General features: G+C 46.0%; 1 protein-coding gene across 1 annotated transcript in view; it reads right to left on the reverse strand.

Annotated features, from left to right (window-relative positions):
• BFSP2 (beaded filament structural protein 2) overlaps positions 1-19,568 on the reverse strand; it is a 66,863-nt gene that overhangs the window by 2,352 nt on the left and 44,943 nt on the right. Inside the window, exons 5-6 of the mRNA XM_029940273.1 lie at positions 7,427-7,558; positions 707-927 (exon numbers count right to left, since the gene is read on the reverse strand). Coding sequence (XP_029796133.1) covers positions 707-927; positions 7,427-7,558 — 353 coding nt within the window. The remainder of the gene's footprint in view (positions 1-706; positions 928-7,426; positions 7,559-19,568) is intronic.

A 19,568-nucleotide genomic window follows, 5' to 3' on the forward strand; every position in this document is an offset into this window, starting at 1 on the left:
AACGCTGTATGTTAATTATACTTCAATAAAAAATAATAAAAGATGCCCAGGTTTTGGTGTTTTAAGTGCATATTCAAGTTTCAGGAGCATTGATTTGTAGTCCCATTAATGAGGGTCTATTACATGCAGCTGAAAGTATTCCTAACAGACATCATGTGCGTAGTGATACGAACACACAGAGGTATGTCTGTGTGTATGTGTGTACCTGCATATGTGAATATACGAATAGAAAAAATTCTTCAGGGACATAGGCTGTGGGAGCAGGAGTGTGTGTGTGTTTGTGTTGGGAGTTTGAAGATGATTTCTCTTTTTTACCTTACTTTTTTCTTTAATTTTTTTTCAATGTTTGTTTATTTTTGAGAGAGAGAGAGAGAGAGAGAGAGAGAGAGGGGGGGGGGGGGGGGGGGGGGGGGGGGGGGGGGGGGGGGGGGGGGGGGGGGGGGGGGGGGGGGGGGGAGAGGGAGACACAGAATCTGAAGCCGGCTCCAGGCTCTGAGCTGTCAGCACAGTGCGGGGAGGCTGACTCGAACTCACCAACCGTGAGATCCTGACCTGAGCCGGAAGTCCCACGCGTAAGGGACTGAGCCACTCAGGAGCCCCTTACCTTAGTTACTTCTCTAGTGTTTGAGACGCTTTTCACTTCAAACCTATGGGCATGTCTTCCTGTCCGCACGGGATCGAGAGGAATGGAGAAGCGAGGGCTCACCAGCTCTCCTCCCGGTCCAGCAGGGCGTGGTAGGACGCCACGTCCCTCTGCAGCTGGGCTTTGTGCGCCAGCAGATGCTCGCGGTCCTGCTGCTGCTGCTCCGCCTCCGAGCGCGCCTCCCTGAGCTCCGCCTCCAGCCTGCTCACCACGGCGCCCAGGTTCTGCAGCTCGATGTCGTGCCAGTGCTTGGCGTCGTGCAGGGTGTTCTCCAGGCCTCGTTTCTGCCAAAGAGAGAACGCGGTCCGAACCCGAGGCTGCAGGCAGGGCCCTTGGAGAGGGAGGTGGGCGGAGCTGTCCATTTATCCCAGGGCAGTGGCCTCGCTGGCTCCCCGGGGAAATGATGACTCCTCCTCTGGAGGCCAGACTCTTGTTTAGTCTGATTCACTGAGCCTTCTGATGGGGGACGGAGTCGGGGGGAGAGGAAGAAAGAGAAGGGAAGGAGAAGGACAAAGATGAGGTATAGTGATGAGAGAGAATGAAAGAATCACAAGAATAATGAACGGGGGTAGGGGGGTGGGGGACCGAGAGTGAGACAGTGACACACAGGCACACGGGGGGAGGCGATTTGCAGGTGGTTTTCAAAGAAATCTTGCTCTCTGAACTGCCTCCGGGCCTTTCTGCCCCTGATTTCTCACTCCCTGGGGGTCCCTTTCCTCCTCCACTGCTGAAACCCCATCCATCACTAAGCTAAAATGCCTTCTCCTCCAGCACTCTTGCCCACATTGCCAAAGTTGGCATGAGTGTCTCTGGCCTTTACACACTCAGCATTTTCTGTAGTGAGTTAGTATCACACCTTGGCTAGGTCCTCTTCCCCTTGCTGTCCCTTTTCTGTGGGCGCCCCACCACCCTATCCTGAGCCTGTTTCTGTCTGCGCTGTGTTTCCTATGTCTGTGTTGGTTGGCCCCTGCCACACTCATGATTTGAGTTGTCTGTCTCACCATGACTCCTGCATTGATATTTCCAGCACAGACCTCTCCCCCGAGCGTAAGCCTGTTACTGAACTTTTTTCTGTAAACATATACAATCCATGGGCACCTCAAATCAAGGTGTCCAAAATGGAGCTACCGGCTTCCTTCTGAACCTGTTTGCTACTCCTAATCTGTGCTTCAGCTGGTGAACTCACATGGACTAGAAGCCAGGGAAAGAAAGGCATGTCCCTAATCTTCCTTCCCTCCCCACTTCAATCATCAGTGCATCCTACCTCTTGTATATTCTGAAAAGTTTTCACATTCGTGCTCGCCCCGCTCCAGTCACAGGTGCCCAGGATGGATGCTCATCATTGCTCAGTAACCTCAGTAGCCTGCACCTCGTCTCTTGGTGTCTGGCTCCTCCTGCTCTTGCTTTCCCCACAGAGCAGCCACAGTGCTCTGTCTGAAGTCCAAATCTGGGTTTGTATATCCTCTTCCTCCTCATCTGGATCATTCCTACAGATTCCCAAGTCCAAGCTCAGGGGTCACCTCCCCCAGGAAGACTGTCTCTTGTCCCTTCCCCCCACCAGGCTGGGTTAGGAGCACCTCCTCTGGGTTTTCACAGCTGCCCAACTACATGCATGCCCTTACCCTTCTAATAGTGGGCTAAGTTTCTTAGGGGCATGTCTCCTCTACCAGACAGTGAGCTCTTGAGAACAAAAATTTCTAACCTAGTGATAAGACAGGAGCAGGCACAAAGTAGGTGTCCATCTGGCTGTATTGCCAAGGACGACAGCACTATGGTTACAGTTATTGCCCTACCTGTTTTGCCATTAGACTGTAAACCTCATCTTCCCATAAACCAAGCATTGCAGACTGTAGGGCTGGCTGACCAATAAACACCTTTAAAAATCTGTGTGCATCTGTCTTCAACATTTTTTAATAGTTGTAATTATGGTGCACCTATAATTTAGCATCTGGCATTTTATACAACACATGAGAACAGATAAATATCTTTTCATATTGGATTGAATGAAATCTTGATGAAGCAACTTTCTGTGTCCTGCCCCCGTAGGAGGAGATTTTTTTTTTGTTCCTTTTTGATGAATGTGGTTGAAATGGAAAATTGTTGGTCATGATGCCATCTTGAGTCATGGCTCCTGTTAAGCAGGGGCCACTATTATCTTATTTAACCCATCTTAATTCCTTAGGATATGAAGATATTGAATCAGATTCCCATCCTAGGTACATTTACAGGTGACCAAAATGTGACTAATAGAAAATAAGTCTAGATCAGTATCTGGTCTTGGGTTATTATTTTGGTGAGATCTGAGAACCCCTCTATGGCAGTGGGGATTCAGAAATGGCCACCTGCACGTTGAGAATCACTTGTTCCACTCTGGGTTTTCTCCCTTTATCAGGAAATTGCTTGGTTTGTAGTGTATATTGTTGATGTTGGACCTGTAACACCTGTTATTTGGAAAGACCTTTCATGGAATCATGTTTGGATCGTCTGTCTACAATTTTTGCTCCATGTTCATAGATGACTTTTCCATGTGGCCTGGGGTTTTCTCTGATGACTTAGGACCTGTTGCCCAAGGTGGGCTCATAGGAACCCATATTAGAGGTCGTCTGTCTTTTCCATCCCGCTCTCGGAGTCCCAGTCCAGCTTCCTGACCTAAGTCTCTGACATCCTGGCATGGTCCTCACAGAGACGCTTGGGCTTCGGTGATGGCAATCAGGCCACTGCTGCACATCTCCTAACTCTGGCCCCCTCAGCCACACACCACCAGCAAGCAAAATGAGGTCACAGAAGCACACTCTTTCCCCAGTCTCGAGATTTGAAGGGACTTCCTTGAGCAGCTAAGACCTCCAGAAAATAAAACAGCGACCTTAAGTGATTTCTGACCTTGAATCCCATTCCTGATTTGAGTTGACTGAACACAGAGCTCAGTAGTCTTTAAGCACCATTATTGGTGCCTAGCTGCCAATTTAAATAGTGCCTTGTTGGCAAAGGGGACTGAAAGTGTCACCAGCTTGGCTGTCTGAGACTTGCATGAGCCATGGGGGCTTGTGTGTGCAGGTTGCTCTGACTGAGGAAAACGGAGCTGTATCTGAAAGCTGCAGGAAAAGTGTGCTACTTACTCTGGCTTCATCTGTGCTCCTAACCTTGACCAAAAGGCCCAGTGACCAGAACTCTGATCTACTGGAGGCAACAGGGGACAGAAGCAGCCTGTCCTGGGTCCCAAGCACCACCAGCGTGTCATTACTCTTAAGATCTCAGGTTGGAGTGTGAATTTCTTCCCACTTGTTGCAATAGTTAGGACCGTAGGGTTTAAGTGAGGTGATCGGATGATGCCAACTTGGGATTACTATGCCAGTGGTTATAACAATAATTTTACAATGATAATCAATAATAGATATCAAATATTGACTGCTCACTCTGTATCAGGCACTGTGCTAAGGGCTTGGCCTTCATTGTTGAATTAATCATCCCAATGACTTTATAAAGTAAATTCTGTTTGGTCTAGTGGCAGATCACATTTCCAAGGGCAGTTGTAATCATTATCTCCATCCCACATGTCCTTTCTCTGTGTGACCTTGCCACTGTCTCATCATATTTCTCTTCTTGTGGGATCTGGGATTTTGTATAAATGGTATTCAAGCCCAGGTGTTAAGAGGCCTGGGAGCTTCTGTGCTCACTCTCTGAGGGAAGCCAGCTGCCATGTCAGATGTCCAACTATATGCCTGCCATGATTTGAGGAAGTCAAAGCTAGCCAAGTGGAGAGGCCACATGGAGAGGCCACCTGGAAAGAAAAAAAGAAATGCATAGCGGGGGCACCAGACATGTGAGTTGAAGCCATTCTTGGAAGGGGCAGCCCCAGGAGATGCCACATGGCACGGAGAAGAGCTGTCTCTGCTGGACTCCACTTAAATCGCAGATTGAGTGAACAAATGATTTACCATTGTCTTCGGCCACTAACAAGGAAAGTAGCTATGATAACCCAAGTAAACCCTCACTCTGCAAGTGAGAAAACAGAACCTTAGAGAGGTCACACAGCTAGTGAATAGAGTCCTGATTCCAGATTCCAGAGTCTGGGTACCAATCCCCAATCCCATTGGCCGAACATGGTCTAGTAGAGAAACAGAGCCAGAAGGGCTTGGGTCCTCCACTTGTGACTCATGTTAATGGGCAAACCCTTGAACCACAATTGGCTCTTCTGCAAAATGGGATGTCACTCACAGCCCACCTCACTTCTCAGTGTTTCTATGAGGGTCCGATGAGAGAATGCATGTGAGTATGCTCTCATTACTCTTAGTATCACTTTGAATACTCACCAAGTGCTCTGGGGACATGTAACTAATTAGACATGGTCTCTGCCCTGAAGAAGTTAATGTGACATCAGTGGATCTGCTGATAGAACCACACGAACCACAGGGCTCTGCCTGTGAGTGGGTGGCAGGTGGAGAGATCACCCTAGCAGTGTGAGTCAGGATCTAGGCTCTTCACTGGAAAGCACTGGCATGTCTTCCACCTTACTTCTGCCAAGGTGTGAAGACGGGTAGAAGGGGGCAGAGTTGGGGGAGGGATCTCCTTCCAGTCATGGAAGAACATGTCCAAGGGCTCAAGGGTAGGAGAGCAAAGGGTGAGTTCTGGGTATTTCCCTTCCTATGGAATCTGGGATGGTCTCTGGATGAAACCCAAGCTGAGTGGTACTGGAAGGTCTGGCAAAGGAAGGCTTTCTGCTTTACTCCCAGGCAATTCCACGGAACATGCAGAAGAGAGGGGACAGTAGATAGAGGAATGTCCCAGATGGGGCAACAGTGTACAGGCGAAGTTTACTGAAGGGAGGAGAGGGCTGATAGAGCTTTAGAGGTATTTCGAGACTGAAAAAGGAAGACAGAGACCTCGTGTTGCAGGACCATAATCTTACCTGCAGCATGGTGGTGACAGCATCTGCTGAGGGACAGAGGGCAAACTGGGACTTGCTGAGGATGGAGGCTGCTGGGAGCAACTGCTCTGGGGAACCAGTACCCTCTGCCGTGTTCAGTCATTTGCACACAGGTTTTCTCTTACCAATCTGTTTTATACAACAGGAACCATCCACTTCTTGTTTGCGTCCCTGGGGCCTGCCTCAGGGAAGGCAAGGCAGCCAATACATGTGGAATGTGTGCCCGGTGATGGGCCACCTCTACTAAGGTGCAATTCTCCAGGATTTTTTGACGATGTGGGATTGAATGTATGTCCCCACGTTTTGCCTGACACTTTCTGTCACTGGAAGACTGGCAATTGTGGCAGCCACAAGAACACCTGAGGTGCAAATAGCAGCCCCTTAACTGTACTTGAGGCAACTTGGGCAGAGGGCAGCACCCCTGATATTAGGATCAAGGATCATGGCAGGTGAGTAAAACAGATTATGCTAAAATTCACATCGTTCTGAGTAAATAATGCGATGTCTTTGACTTTTTTCAGCTAAAGTTGCATTGCTTTAGGCTGTAGTTTCCTGATTTTTCTCACCTCAAATCCTTTTCTCACATCCTCTTGTGCTGACCCAGATCCCATCACAGGACGCGTGGGAGACCAGAGGAGTGACGAGATGTGTGCCGGGTTGTGCTGTGGCGTGGCAAGACTGAGCATCTTCCTGAGCTGACTGGGCATCAGGTGACCTTGTTGGCCAGAGGACAATGCACCCAAGTCAACTGAAGACACGTGAAGGAGGGGAGCGGGGGGTGGTAGAATAATCTTGGCCACAGGCAGTGAAAAACTTGTTTCTGAGGGAAACAACTAGACTAAATCCTTGTGCTAACTTCAGGGTAGCTCTGACTTCATTGGGAGGTGTGGCTGCTGGTTTGGTGTTGGAACTGATTTGGGTGGCAAAATTGAGATGAGGGTGTATGGGGAATGGTAGAAGGGAGGGGCACTAGCAATAGTATCGGAACTGCCCCAAGGCTTGAAACTGATGGGAGAGACGGGCTCCTTGGGCCTCAGTGGAGTCCCAACCACCACAGCCGCACAAGGACTACATGAACTATCCCTTTCATGCACTCCAGGTGTGGACAACACGCTTGTGATTCAAATCAGCACACCCGGCCCCTAGAGGGAGCATCGAGAAGGAGCTGTGTGCTTAGCACCCTAATAGAACTTCTAATTATTTCAATTAATAATAATAATAATAATAATAAGTAATGCAAGAGATCTTTCCACAAACCCCAGTAAGACTGAGGAGCTTACTAGGTGTCTTAGATTGGGTTCTCCAGAAGCAGAGCCTGAAGCAAGGATCCTGGTACAGGTAAATAATTAAGGGGCTGCTCTCAAGAAAAGGGGGGAAGGCAAGGAAAGCAGTATAGAGCATTGGAAGGCGCTAAGCCAGGAGGTAGTCTCAGGGGGAGAGTGGGACAGCCTGATCCCACAGAGAGCCTGGAGTGTGAATTACACTGTAAAACCTACTCTGCTTAGAAGGAAGTGGGCTGGACTTTTAAACCCCATGCCAGCCAGTCATTGGCTAAGGCCCAGTGGGGGGGGCGGGCCTAACCTCCTAGGTCAGGTGTCTACTATTTGGCTGACTTCAACTTTCTGGAGAAGTGGGACCCCTGAAAAGGGACGTCTGTGGGTATTAGTGGTAGGGGATTTCAGTGGGATACTAACAGCGTCCACTATACTTGTGATTCTGTATCAGATGACCTTTTCAGCCCCCAAAACTCATGCTGTGAGATGGAAATCTCCTGCAAACTCTGACCCACATGACTACAGTTCGGCAGGTGAGAGTTAAAACTGACCTAAGAAACGCCAGGCTCTTCCCGGCCCACTCACCAGGGCTCGCAAGGATTCCGTTTCGGCCTGGAGGCTCTGGATCTGGCAGGAAGTGTTGTGCAGCTCCAGCCTGAGGGCGGCGGCCAGCTTCTCTTCCTGGCTCTGCGCCATGCGGGCCATCTCCGCCTGTTGCTGTGGAGGGTCATGTCCACGCGTGAGCTGGGAGGTGTGGGGAACCCGAACCTCGCCTTCCCTCTCGCCCGTCCCAGGGACCACTCACTTAGAGCAAACAGGTGGCAGGCTGAAATAGCCCCCCTTTTCCACAGGTGCCCCCACTGATTCGTATACAAGCATGTACTTAGTTTGAACATACAGTGCCTGTAAATAGAATAAAATTCAAAAGATTTTTCTGAAAGATTTATAGGAGAAAGGCTCCTTTTGTCCCTATGCCTAATTTCCTAGTTCTCTTGTTTTTGGTTTCATATACCTCTTTCCAGAAATACTCCATATATTTATAAGTAAATAATGTATGATCATCCCCCATTCCCTTGCTTTGGTACTTAATATATTTTAGAAAATATTTTCTACCAGTATATATAGATCAATTACTTTCTTGAAAACATTTTTTGATATTTATTTATTTTTGAAAGAGAAAAAGAGAGAGAATGCATGAGTGGGGAAGAGGCAGAGAGAGACACAGAATCTGAAGCAGGCTCTGAGCTGTCAGCACAGAGCCTGGCGTGAGGCTTGAACTTATGAACCATGAGATCATGACCTGAGCAGAGGTCAGATGCTTAACCAACTGAGCCACCCAGGCGCCCCTCAATTACATTCTTTTAAATGGCTCCATAGTATCACCTTGTTTGTACTGTAATTTTTTAGAAGCTCTGCACTGATGAGCACTTTGTTGCCAGTGTTTGCCTGTTATAAACAATGACGTAAAGAATAACCTTATAACCCTCACTCACCACACATGGGAGTATCCCTGGGGCGTAAATCCCTGCAATAGAACTGCTGAGTCAAAAGGTATGCATTTATCATTTTGATGAATGTTGCCAAAGTGCCCTTTGGAGAACTTCTAACTCCTTCCAGTACCGGAAGGCAAAGCCAACAACATCTTCAAATGAGGAGCTCTCCAACTTACCTGATAGTCCCTATTCCCTAAAACCAGTTTGGCCACAATTGTAAACACCAGGGAAAGGCCTGTGTTTCAAAGTTTCTCCCTGAACAAGATGGACATAGTCTGGTTCCTCCCCATACTTTCAGTGGAGTAGGTCATTGCTCCTCTCTTCTTTGTGCTGGAGAACAGGGAAAAGTAGAGATCACCTTCATCTTCGGTGCAGGCTGAGGGATATCTCTGAGTCAGTGATATGGGAGAAAACACCTGTTTTCTCTCCTGGGTTACTGGCTTGCTTGGTTGGCCATTTTTACTACATATGAATACTTATTTATAGGATTTTGCAAAAATAGTCCAATCTAAGAACAACCAGGTCAAAGGGCTCATATCTCAGGATTAGTTCTTCCTGTGTGAGGGATATAAAGACCTCAACAAAAACACCCAGTAAGGAAAGATCTGGGATTGGGCACCTGGGTGGCTCAGTGGGTTGTGGTGGAGTCTGGATTTCAGCTCAGGTCATGATCTCACAGTTAGTGGGTTCGAGCCCTGCATTGGGCTCTGTGCTGATGGTGTGGAGCCTGCTTGGGAATCTCTCTCTCCTTCTCTCTCTCCCTCTTTCTCTCGGCCCCTCCCCTGCTCGTGTTCCCTCTCTCTCTCAAAATAAATAATTATAATAATAAAAAAGGTCTGGGATTGGCTGAAGGAGAATGGAAGTTGTGGGCCCAGCTCAGACTGGTCAGTGCATGGCTGTGTGTCCTTGGATTGTCATTTAGCCTCTCTGAGTCCCAGTCCCTACCCAGAGGACGCGGGTAACAGTGAGTGGAGAATGATAATCATATGATGACTATCTTCAGGGGTCACTATGAGGCTTCCATCAGGTTATGCATATGGAAAGTTTTAGAACCTTAAAAGCATGCAAATAGGGACTTCAAATATTGTCTCTACATAAAAAGTACTATTAGCCAATAAATGAGTTTGTAAAAGTTATTGTGGGTTGAATACTACTAATGATAACTCACAGGCATTAATCTGAGTTGAGCACTCCATTAACAGGGTTAAGTCCATTATTTCATTTAATCTTCATGATCCTATGAAGCAAGTGTCACTGTTATTCCTACATGAGGAAACTGAAGCACAGAGAGACTGGGTTATTTACGTAAGATTGTACGTCCTCTGAGGTCAAAGCTGGACTCCTGGGCAGCGGCAGATACCAGAGCCGTGCTCTTACCGGTACTCAATGCTGCCGCGTCCGCCTGCTCATCAAGATTCTCGAAGGCGCAGCTGTCTTCCCCAAAGTGAAGGCGGACCACTCTAAAACGTCTTCGTGGCCTGCCAAGCCCTCCTGTGATGGGCCACCCTATCCTTCTCCTTCTCTTTGGGGTTGGGACTTGGCTGTGTGGGTCATGTGGCTGGGGAGGCGGTGGGAGGGTGGCGTCTGGCAGACAATCGGAGTCAGGAGGTGCAGATGGCCAGGGGCAGCCTGGAGCTGGATGTTTGTAAGCTGGCTGGTAAACACAGCCATCATTAAAAATTAAATTCTATCAACTTGCACTTAATTAAATAATATTAAAATGGTAACAAATACTCCAAACATATCACTTGCTAATTTATTTACATTTTATCATTATCTGTGCTATTCACGTTCTTTATATAGATGGTACCTGTGTGGTGGGAATAACATTTAATGGACCTCTGAGCATGTCCTTCAAACTCTGTGCTCATTTACATCAAGTTCAAAGTTTGAAATCAGCCGTGGTGAGAGTATTTACCTCATGGAAATCGGCAAACACCACAAATCAGGGATTGAAATTACTGTTTTTGCTGACTGTCTAGACCTAAGAAAAGGGTGCAGAAAATGTTAGTAATGCAGATTAAACTTAAAATTGGGTCATGTCTGTAGCCGTTGCATTAAGAATAGAAAAAACAGGGGTGCCTGGGTGACTCAGTTAAGCGTCCAACTTCAGCTCAGGTCAAGGTCTCATGTTTATAGGCTGGAACCCCGCACTGGGCTCTGCTGACAGCTCAGGACCTGGAGCCTGCTTAGGAGTCTGTGTTTCCCTCTCTCTCTGCCCCTCCTCCACTCACGCTCTGTCTTTGTCTCTCTCAAAAATAAACAAACACTAAAAAAAGGAATAGCAAAAACATTAGAAGGAATGTTTTCCCGATATTTACAAACTATTATCTGATTTGCAAAGAAGTTACTCGTATCGTTGATGAAAGAACTTGTTATGGTCAATGAAAATATCAGCCAAAAATTCATATGAGAGCTGTCCTCATTTACCATTGAGTGATGTTTTGCTTAATTGGCTATTAATACTCAAGCATATTTTGTGATCTGATTTTGTGACATCATTGTTGATGACAGAATTGTAAATGTGGCTGGCAGATGTTGCCAGAAATAGCAAGTCACAATGAAGGTATAGGCGCAAATGGAAAAGCGAAGTGAGTATTTTAGCTTCAAATTTAAGTTATCTCTTCCCGCCTCACGTCTGCCAGAGCGGCTAAAATTAACTCAGGCAACAGAAGATGTTGGCGAGGATGCAGAGAGAGAGGAACCCTTCTGGACTGCTGGTGGGAGTGCAAGCTGGTGCAGCCGCTCTGGAAAACCGTGTGGAGGTTCCTCAAAAAACTAAAAATAGAACCACTCTATGTTCCAGCAATACCTAAAACTAGGTATTTATCCAAAGGATACAAAAATGCTGATTCTCTGGGGCACGTGCACTCCGACGTTTATGGCAGCATTATCGACAGTAGCCAAAGTCTGGAAAGAGCCCAGATATCCATTGACTGATGAATGATAAAGAAGATGGGCTAAAACATGGATGGAACTAGACTGTATTATGCTATGGGAAATAAGTCAGTCAGAGAAAGATAAATATCATATGATTTCACTCATATATGGAATTGAAGAAACAAAACGTGTGAACACAGGGGAAGGAAAAATAATGAAAAACAGAGAGGGAGGCAAACCATAAGAGACTCTTGAATACAGAAAACAAACTGAGGGTTGCTGGTGGGGGGGGGGATGGGCTAAATGGGGGATGGGCATTAAGGAGGGCATTTGTTGGGATGAGCACTGGGGGTTATATGGAAGTGACGAATCATTAAATTCTATTCCTGAAATCATTATTACACTATATGTTAACTAACTTGGATTTAAATTTAAAAAAATTTGTTCTCTCTAAAATTGTATAAAGAAAACATCAACAGAAACTCCTCTGCTACCTTTCAGTGGTACTGTGAAATCTGACTAGCACATCAATACACATGCTCATCCAGAGAGCAGGTGTGAAACGCGGCCAGCATGCGCAGGGTGAGAAGTGGGCATGAGTAGAAGTCAAGTCCTTCGGAGGGCAAGTTTCAAAGCCAAGGGCTGGGTCTGGGGTGAATCTGCGGGCCCAGGCTCTCGTAGTCCGCATATGATCTGCCTTCGTCTCAACCCAGAGAGTGCGTGGTTTGTATTCAGAGTTTCATGCTCGTCTCTGAGGGGATGAATGCTTTATCTGAGTGTTTCCACAAACAGCTTGGTTTTGCACATATCTGAATACTGATTGAAACAATTTTTATTTAAATCAATTCACTTTTTCTTTATAAAGAAATGTGTTTAAAATGGAAAATGTAGATAAGTTCTCAAATTTTGTGCATATCAGGATCCTCTAGGGGGGCTTGTGAAAATGTCGATTCTGATTCAGGAGAGCTGAGTGGCCTAGGAATTTGCATTTAAAACTCCCATGTGATTTTGGCTCAGGTCATGATTTCACAGTTTGTGGGATCCCTGAGTGCCCCCCCCAAGTAAATAAAGTTTTTAAAAATTAAAAAAAAGAACCCTCCCATGTGACGCCTGGTTCATGGAAGCAAAGGGTGAGACTGCCACAGAAACTGGTAGGGTCTGTCATTTGTCATAGACAAAAAATAGTTGAAAATTTAATAAAATTTAAAAATTGAGCAGAATTGGTTGTTAGGTTGCTAAGTGCCAAACCCTGCTTTCTCTATGTTGAAAGTTGAAACTAGTAAGTATAAGAAGTGTCGGGGGCCCGGGAGGCTCGTTAAGCATCTGACTCTTGATCTCGGCTCAGGCCATGATCTCACAGCTCATGGGGCCGGGCTCTGCACTCACAGTGTGGGGCCTGCTTGGGATTCTCTTTCCCTCTCTCTGTCCCTCCCCCACTTGTGCGCGCTCTTTCTCTCTCTGTCTTAAAATAAATAAACTAAAAAAAAAAGTATAAGAGAAGTGTTAATGATCTACCAGCAGCAAATGGAAACTTTCTTCTACAGTTTAATTAATACGGAAAGAGAACACTAAGTTAACTTGATTACTATGGGTTTCGGTGTCATTTTATCTCTTGCCCAAAACCTTCTCAAGTCAGCACACCCCAGGTGATGAGAGGTGCCCTCTGTCTGGGGACAGTTAACAGCTTTAACTCACCCAGAAGTATTACCTGTTCATCTCCAATGGCTTTTTAGAGTTATGCTCTGAACAATAACTACTTTATTCCTAGTTCCATTTCAACTCAAGGCTTCCAGATTTCTCCTCACGGAGCCAACAGTAGGTGTGTCTTTCTAGACCCTGAGGAATGTAGGGCTCTGTTTTGTTGCTCAGTGCAGTTGCTAGGATGTGTAATGAGATTCAAATATGTTGGTCCCCAGGCTTTCAAACCAGCTTGAAATCTTGGCTCTGCTGTGCAGGAGAAGCTCCCGTGTTTGCACTCCATCTATAGTTCTGGGAAAGGAGAGTATACTGACATTTTGAAATATGGCAAAGGATTTCTTAAACATTTTTTTTAACATTTATGTATTTTTGAGAGCATGAGAGCAAGTGTGAGTGGGGGAGGTGCAGAGAGGGGGTCAGAGGATCCAAAGTGGGCTCTGTGCTGACAGCAGACAGCCTGATGGGGCGGTCAAACTCATAAACAGTCAGATCATGACCTGAGCCGAAGTCGGACATTTAACCAACTGGGCCATCCAGGTGCCTGGAAAAACATATTTTTAAATTTAAATTAATGGGGTGCCTGGGTGGCTCATTCGGTTAAGCATCCGACTTCGGCTCAGGTCATGATCTCTCAGCTCATGAGTCTGAGCCCCCCATCGAGCTCTGTACTGGCAGCTCAGAACCTGAAGTCTGCTTCAGATTCTGTGTCTCCCTTTCTCTCTGCCCCAACCCCTCTCATGCTCTGTCTCTGTCTCTCAAAATAAATTCACATTTAAAAAGTTTAAGAAATTTTAAAATTAAATTTTACATGTTATTGCACATGAAAGATGGATGTGAGAGAAGAAAAAGCAAGCATGCTTTGAAATAAGTCAGAATGAAGTCTTTGAGCATCTCCAAATGGAGGGGGAAAAGGGCCATCCCTAACCCACCCCTCTGCTACGCAGGTGTGTTCTCAGCAGAACACGTATCCAAGATGAGCACTCAGACGTTGAAATGTGTGCTCTGCCTTACGCCAGCAGGTGCTGTGTGGATTTCAGCAAATCGCTGAAGCTCTCTCTTTGCAGCTTGTGAAAAACAGCTTTACAAGAGCATTACTCTGCTGCAGAGTAAGGCTAACTGCCTTGCTCTTAAGCCTCTGAGATCTCACAGGGTCACGCTCACCTCATTATGTTCACTATCATGGAGAATGGGAAAGCAATGTGTTCCCTGACGGTACTGGGGTTCCCCGATCTTGTATCACAGAAGAATCGTATCCGACAGGGAGGGGAGGCACAGAAACATGGTTTGTAAAGATCATGACAAGAGTCTGGCGTACCCTTTTGGATCCTCAAGACAAAGGCCTCTCAACCTCACATTTCACAAGATGTCACTTGTTCATTTCTAAATAAAGAAAAGCAATCAAGACATTCCCACCCCCAACCCCTGTGATCTGTTCAGGTCAACCTAGCTGTGAAGGGTATTGATTCAGGAGTCAGAATGTGTGGTCTGAATCTCAGTTCTGCTACTTAGGAACTGTGTATTCTCGGGTGAGTTACTAACCCTCTGTGCCTCAGTTCCCTCCTCTGTAAGATGGGTCAGATCTCAATGCCTGTCTCATGACAGGGACATTAGGTGACAATAAGCCTGTGAGGCGCTCACAACACCGGCTGGCACTTGGTAAGTGCTCTGTTGCCACCACCCTCACAGCACATTGCATTCTGCCTTGCAGAAGAATGTTCTTTCTTTTTCTTCTTCTTCTTTTTTTAATGTTTTATTTATTTTTGAGAGGGAGAGAGAGAGACAGAGTATGAGCAGGAGAGGAGCAAAGAGAGAAGGAGACACAGAGTCTGAAGCAGGCTCCAGGCTCTGAGCTGTCAGCACAGAGCCCGATGTGGGGCTCGAACGTCACAAACTCGAGACCATGACCTGAGCTGACATTGTACCCTTAACTGACTGAGCCGCCCAGACACCCCTAGAAGAATGGCCTTTCTATCCATTGCTTCCCACATGCACTGAGCCAACCTCACACTAGATTGTAGGTACCTTGTGTGCAGGGACAACTTCTCACTGAGTCCTCTGTCTGCCCTGGTGACCTAACATGCCTTTTTACCCTTAGGACATGCCAACAACATTTACTAAAGGTCCACAATGTGACCTAAGCACATGCTGGGGACTACAGAAGAGGAGGGTCTACCAGCAGTGGAATTAAAATCACATTTCCTTTTCATTAGGAAGATTAGTTATCATTATTACAATGACTATGTCACTTTATAGTCGTGCGGTGTCATATTAATGTCATTTCACTAAGGATAGTTTTTGACAAGTAGCATACACACCCCTAACCTACTCCAGCCAGATGTAGGATTTATGTGGAAGAAGGCTGGGTGTCATTCAGTCTTCACGTGAGACACAAATTCTCCTTAGTGGGAACTAACAAGAAATACATGTCTCACTCGGTGAAACTCCAGCATTGGCAGAAGGGCTGGCCCGGCGAGGCTAAGCCAAGGTTCTCCTTGAATTTACACAAGAACTGCCTGGCTGTGGAAGCTGCTCACGTAAGGCTCTAGGACCGATTCCCAGCCTCAGCGGAAACTGCCAAAGGGCACAGTGAGGGGCACAAGGCTTTGTGGACTTGCATCCCCTTGGTCATCAGCAGAGCATGTCCTGCTGATGAAAGTGGCAATAGAGGTTCAACAGTGCAATTCTGAAAAAAGTACGTTTTCCTTCTTAAAGAAATTATTGGAGAAGCCGAAATGATAGTATGTTTCTTCTTGTTCGTGGAGACCATCCCATTCCTCAGGAGGGACTCCTCTGCTCTGTCTCTTCTGGGAGACTAACAAGTGTTGAATGAAAACCATACTACTTTAATTTCTCAGGGATTGGGGCTGTTTCATCTTTGCAACTCTTATTTTAGAAATAAGATCCCTACACTTTTCATGTTACCACTGAGAAACATCTAACCTATTTTGAGACCACAGAATCAGGTGGCCAGGGACAGGCGAGGGACTGTGTGCCCCCAGCACTGTGCACGAGCCTGGCACCTGGTCTGTGCTTGACAAACGGAGTCCGAGTGAGTAAGTGAGTGAGTGAGTGCGTGAAGATTTCTTGGTAGAATATAGGAGGAGGAGCTTACAATGTTGGGTGATCCTCTATATAGATAGTCACTCAAATACTGGTTACGACCAGGTGTGGGGTTGGACACATGGTGTGGATGGTGAAGGCCTGGAAGTGCCCTCTATGATATACACGGGACTTGGTCGGGTAAAGAACAGGTGAAAGCGGCCAGTGCCTATCTCAATGAGACGGTCTCTTTATTTTCTCTTCTAACAAGTACTCCCATCTACCCACACGGTCCCCAGCCAGACCAGCCAGCCTACACCACTGTAACATACAGCGTCGGGAACCAAATCCTGGACTCCCGGCTCCTCTAGTAACCCTGCCTTCCTGGCTAACAATATCTTTTGAAAGCTAGCTGGAACTACCATAAATTAAGTAAAAAGACAATTGACAAGCTGGGAACATATTTACAACTTATTGCAGGGTCAGGACTAATTTTTCTAATGTACAAAGACTCACTACAAACCAGTAATAAAAAGTCCAAGACCAAGGTCCCTGTGTGGCTTAGTCAGTTAAGTATCTGACTTCGGCTCAGGTCATAATCTTATGGGTCTTGGGTTTGAGCCCCGTGTCAGGCTCTGTGCTGACAGCTCAAAGCCTGGAGGCTGCTGGATTCTGTGTCTCCCTCTCTCTCTGGCCCTCCCCAGCTCATGCTCTGTCTCTCTCTCATTCTCTCTCAAAAATAAACATTAAAAAAAAAGTCCAAGACCTAATAAAAATAGGTAAAAGATGATCTGATAGTATACAAATTCAGCAAATACGGCTGAAATTCAGCATATAGAAAGATGAGAAATCCCTTATGAGAAATGCAAAATAAAACTGCACCAAAAAACCATATTTTACCTATAAAATTGACAAAGATCACAAGGTATGAGGACTCACAGTATTGGTGAGGATGTGGGGAAATGGACACTCTCAAACATTTCTGATAAGAACATAAATTGTTACAACCTTTACTGAGGGTAATTTGACAACATTTATCAAAATTACCAATATACATAATTTTTGACCCAGCAATTCTACATCTATGAATTTAACCAGTAGATGTATTTCTATATTGGGAAATGAGGGACATATGTAGTTAGTGACTATGTATAGTTAGTGACTATTTATAAAAGCAAAAGATTGGAAGCCACCTTAATATTCATCAGCAGGGCATTAAATAAATCCTTGGATATCTGTTAGCTAGAAGAGGGGCTGGGAATTTTTTTTTCTGTAGAGGGCAAGATAAGTAAATGTTTTAGGCTTAACAGACCATATGGTCCCCATTACAATTCTTCGGCTCTGCTAGTGTATGCAAATGCAGCTATAGACAATATGCAAATGAAGGAGCTTGGCTGTGTTCCAATAAAACTTATTTGTAAAATACAGGCAGTAGGTCAGATTTGGCCTGTGGGCCATAGTTTGCTGCCCACTGTGGTATAATAATCATGCATGCATCTAAATAGCAGTATGTTCTGAATACTACTGTTTGTGTAAAGAGAAAGAGAACATATGCATATTTCCTCTTATGTGCATAAAATATCTCTGAAAGGACTCAGGATAAGGAAAACATCGATTGGCTCTATAGAAGAGATCTGGGTGGCTGGGAGATGGGGTTAGATGCCATTTTCCCCTGTATATCATTTTGTACATTTTGAATTTTGAAGCAAGTGAAGGTTTTATATATCAAAAATGCTTTAAAAAATCAAAGTGAATAAAAAAAGAAATACAAACAATCTGGGCCCATAGCTCTCCCTGTGACATAGTATGAGATGTAGAAAGGCTAGATGGCTCACCTTCAGTGCTTACAGTGAGCACATCAGAAAAAAACATGGCTTATTTCACCAAAGAGCCATCAGGGACTATAGCCAACTCATCAACACACAGGGACTCCTAGATTACAGATGTTCTTGGGGGCTCTGCTCTTTCTGTTTTCCTTGAAAGGAACTCTCCCAGTTGGCTATCTTGGGATCTAGAGTCAGTGACCCCATTTGACTAGCAGAACCTTATTTCAATCCAATTTCATATATTCTATACAACACTCACTCTTCATTGTACAAGCAAGCAAAGACAAGGTGTTGACATGGCAGCCTATAGAAAATATTTGCCCTTTCAGGTGCATTCTTGTTTGTGAAAATGGATGATGTGGAGACATGTTATCCAAGGTTTCTAGTCTCGTCTGGGTAGATCTAGACCTATGTTGTCCAATATGATAGCCACTAGCCACATGTACCTGTTTAAATAAAAATTAAATAAGATTAAAGTTCAGCTTCTCAGTTGTAGGAGGCACATCCCAAGCGTACAGGAAGCACACGTTGGCTGTGGCCGCCATACTGGAACGCTACGCAGGTTATACAACAGTAGTTCCATCCTTGCAGAAATTTCTGGTAGAGGGCACTGCTCTAGTCAGCTGCTAATGTGTCTTCCAGCCCTAAGACTATCAATAACCAGAAACCTCACGATTCATCTCAATCTGTCCACCTCTCTTCATTTTCTACCATCTCCACAATCTGTCGTCCTGACTGTGGGAGGCATGATGGCTATAGCTACAGTGAAATTCCTGACCACAAATGCCTTGAACTGATCTGAGGTGAGGGCAGACCGCTATCAGAATAGTTAGCATGGGAGCATGTGGGGTTCCTGGCCCCCAGGGGCTATTAATAGGAAGCTGAGTTCTCTCTCAGTGACACCTCCCCCCCTACCTCCACCAGCTTGTGCCGGTAATTGAATAAGACTTTGGTTATTGCACACATCCTCTTGCTGCAGCAAACAAGGAATGGAGATGAGACTTCTAGGAGTGACGGTGTGGAGACACCGGGGCGGGGAGGGGGGAGGTTAAAAAGGCAAAACAGCCTGTCTTGCTTGCTATGAAATGAAAAATCTCAGCTTGGGAATGCTAGGAAAGAGGGGCATGGTAGTGGCCCTCCCATATTCCCAAGGTGGGTCTGTGGGGTGCAGACTGGGGAGTGTATCCCATGGCTAGCCAGGACGTCTGGAGGGTGGTATGGCATGTTTCTGTGGTTCCCCAAACATCTCCAACTACCTTGAGCTGGGTAACCACAACAAACAGAAAAGGAATGGCCAGGCTGCAAGGCCCTCCAGAAATTATCTGATCTCCCCAAACATGGAGTTATACAACTTGAGAGGCTCCAAAAACCAGACCACCAAAGTCCCTGACATCCATGACCACGGCCGGAGAGAACCGAGCCAGAACCTCTTTATAAGCTTTTAATGATTTAAAACTAAGAGGAGTTAGCAGATAACTGGTAGCAGATGCTGACGGCCTCCACCTTTATTCCTGAAGCTGAAACATGTTTGTTCTCCCCAGCTCCCTCTCCCCTGCCAAATTCCATACTTCTTTGCCTGGGAGAACTCTCTCTGAAGTCTTTGAAAGGTCACTCTGCTATAGCCGATGGCGGGTGTCTGATGAGGATGGTATTACTACCCCAGCTTCCTCGCCTTTCCCTTCTCTTGTATTCTGTACTGCTCCCCAGGAGCCCTGTGGGTGCGGAGTGCAGTCTCCCCCGGTGGGTGCTGGGTGGAGAATGAGCTCTTTATCGGTAGCCTTTTCCGCATCT

Source organism: Suricata suricatta, chromosome 5 (assembly GCF_006229205.1).
Source record: "Suricata suricatta isolate VVHF042 chromosome 5, meerkat_22Aug2017_6uvM2_HiC, whole genome shotgun sequence".
In the NCBI taxonomy this organism is placed as follows: Eukaryota; Metazoa; Chordata; class Mammalia; order Carnivora; family Herpestidae; genus Suricata; species Suricata suricatta.